Raw genomic sequence first — 2,556 nt, forward strand, 5'->3', positions numbered from 1 at the left:
TATATATATATATATATATATATATATATATATATATATATGTATTCATATGTGTGGGTGTATGTATGTATGTTTGTATACTAAGTTATACATGAAAGCAATTATCAAAATAACTTACCAAAGATACTAAAATCAAAGCTGACATTCTCCATTTCCTTAGTAAAGCTGGGTATTAAGGTAAGAAATCCCATTCATTCGGGGTTAAGGTGCGAAAACAGTGAGAAGCCGATGGTAAAATGTGCACCGCCGTCCAGTCAGGGTGGCGAGACTGTGTGTGATGGCTGGCGTAGTGTTGTTATGTATACGGATGTATGTGTGGGAGAGAGTGAGAGAGAAAGGCTGATGGTAGTATAGCATTATTGCTCGATGTGTGTGTGTGAACTGTTGTTATGTAAATGGAGGTGTGTGAGAGTGAGAAAGAGAAAGAAAGGGTGATGGTAGTGTTGCATTATTGTTCTGTATGTGTGCGTGAACTGTTATGCGTATGGGTGTGTGTCTAGGAGAGAAAGAAAGAGAGAGAGAGATAAAAAGAGAAAGAAAGGATGATCGCAGCATTAAATTATGGTTCTGTGCGCGCGCGTGTGTATATATGTGTGTGGTGTTATTTTGTGTGTAGAGGTGTGTAGGGGAAAGAGAGAGAGAGAGAGAGCAAGAAAGGGTGATCGCAGCATTACAGTGTGGTTCTGTATGTGTGTGTAGTGGTATTATGTATGTGGTTGCATGTGTGGGAGAGAGAAAGGGTGATCGTAGCCTGGCATTGCGTGTGTGTATGCCATAGATGGAGAGTGTGTGTGAACGACGGCAACTTCGTGTCTAATATGTATAAGTGTATAAATGATGGTAACATTGTGTATCGTATATATGTGTGTATGAATGAGTGCTCCGTACTATGGGATATGTGTATGCATAAATGTGTGTGTGAGTGTGCGATTGACGGCAGCCTTGTATCATCATATGAATGAGAAGGACAACAACGTTGTATCAAGTATGTGTGTATGCATAAATGTGTATATATATATATATATATATATATCTGCTGACAAGCTGCTGTTGGCACACTAATGCTGGAGTGTATGTGTGTATGTAAGTATGTATGTATGTATGTATGTATGTATGTATATATATATATATATATATACTATAAACACACGTATGTACTGTATATATTTAGGTCATAGTTACGTTTATCTGTCAATGTGTTGTTAATGTGCTGTGCACTATATGTGTGAGTGTGTACGTATGTGTGTGTGTGTGTGCGTGTGTGATGCTGATATGTGTTAGCCTATTGTAAGACATTCTCGTAGAACGCGTGTGTGACATGCTATGTATTGGAAATGTGCACTTATGTATATGGTTGGCATGAAAACTGAACCGATACATTGTTGTTGTTATTGTTTAGCCTCTGGTCAGCCCTGAGCCAAACTTATTTATCAATGACATTCCAGCTGTGACTGACCACCGTATCATTTTTTAAAAAAAATTTTATTTTTATTTATATTTGTTGCAAAACTATCACCACGTTATCTAAATGTATACATTTCTAAGAGGGCAGTGATGTGATTTCAGGGAAATTTGGCTGCTATTTCTTGCATATCAAGCAACCACGTACAGGCTTCCTGCCCCTTGTTGCTTTAAAGACAGCCTTAGGTATGTGTGTATGTATGTGTGTGTGTGTGTATATATATATATATGTGTGTGTGTGTGTGGGGGGGGGTATGTGTATGTAATGTTGCGTGAGAGAAACAAACAGGGCGAGCTTTTGTAACACTCGTAGCGTGCATGTGAAACTCTGTTTGCTTGTTGCAGTTGTGATGGAGCAGACCTCTTTCCAGTTCTGGCCATCCCCTATTATTATGCATATCTAATTATATCATCTTCTCTGTCCCTTTCTCTTTGGCTTCGACACTAAGGTATGAGTTTAGGGAGTTAGACCTGCTATTTCTGTAAAGACGAGTGGTCACATAGCGGTCTTAGCGTTGGCTTCAGTGGCATGTGTTTGTGTATGGGTTTAGGGCAAGGAGCCCAACAGGAATTTTACGAGGTTGTACATGATTACTTTCGGATCCCCAGTGGAGTGTCCCCTCAAAATTCTAAATTTATCTATTTATTTATTTATTATTTTTTTTTTTTAGAGAGGGGCCTGTCAGATATTCACGGGTCTCTCTCCTTAGATCTTTGGGTTTCCTGACCAACGACTGAACCTCCCTCTGATAAGCGTGTGCATGTGTGCGCGTGTATGTGCATGCGTGCGTGCGTGTGTGAGTGTGTGCGTGTGTGTATGTGTGTACGTGTGCGTGCGTGCGTGTGCGTATGTATGCATGCATGTATGTGTGTGTGGGGGGAATCCCATTACACGCTGCTTGTAGGAAATCCTATGTATGTTATTTAATTGAATTTCTAGATTTCTTGTCAATGGAGACAGAGCCGGCTTCTTAACCTAAATCCAAGGTGTCAGCTACATTAACAGGGTAGTTTGTACGTGTGTACAAGTGTGAAAGTATTTGGAGCCAGTATACATGCAGATCTGTACGTTTTGTTTTATATATATATATATAT

General features: G+C 39.6%; 1 protein-coding gene across 3 annotated transcripts in view; it reads right to left on the bottom strand.

Annotated features, from left to right (window-relative positions):
• The window catches only part of LOC106873181 (basic helix-loop-helix ARNT-like protein 1), a 789,862-nt gene that overhangs the window by 444,090 nt on the left and 343,216 nt on the right, over positions 1-2,556 (bottom strand). For 2 of the 3 annotated variants that reach the window (XM_014920418.2, XM_014920416.2), the window contains exon 1: positions 119-919. The exons of the other annotated variant lie outside the window; for it this stretch is intronic. In XM_014920418.2, coding sequence (XP_014775904.1) covers positions 119-191 — 73 coding nt within the window. In that variant the 5' untranslated portion in view covers positions 192-919. Of the gene's footprint in view, positions 1-118; positions 920-2,556 lie in introns of those variants that run through there. 3 annotated transcript variants of the gene reach the window in all.

Source organism: Octopus bimaculoides, chromosome 7 (genome assembly GCF_001194135.2).
Source record: "Octopus bimaculoides isolate UCB-OBI-ISO-001 chromosome 7, ASM119413v2, whole genome shotgun sequence".
NCBI lineage: Eukaryota > Metazoa > Mollusca > Cephalopoda > Octopoda > Octopodidae > Octopus > Octopus bimaculoides.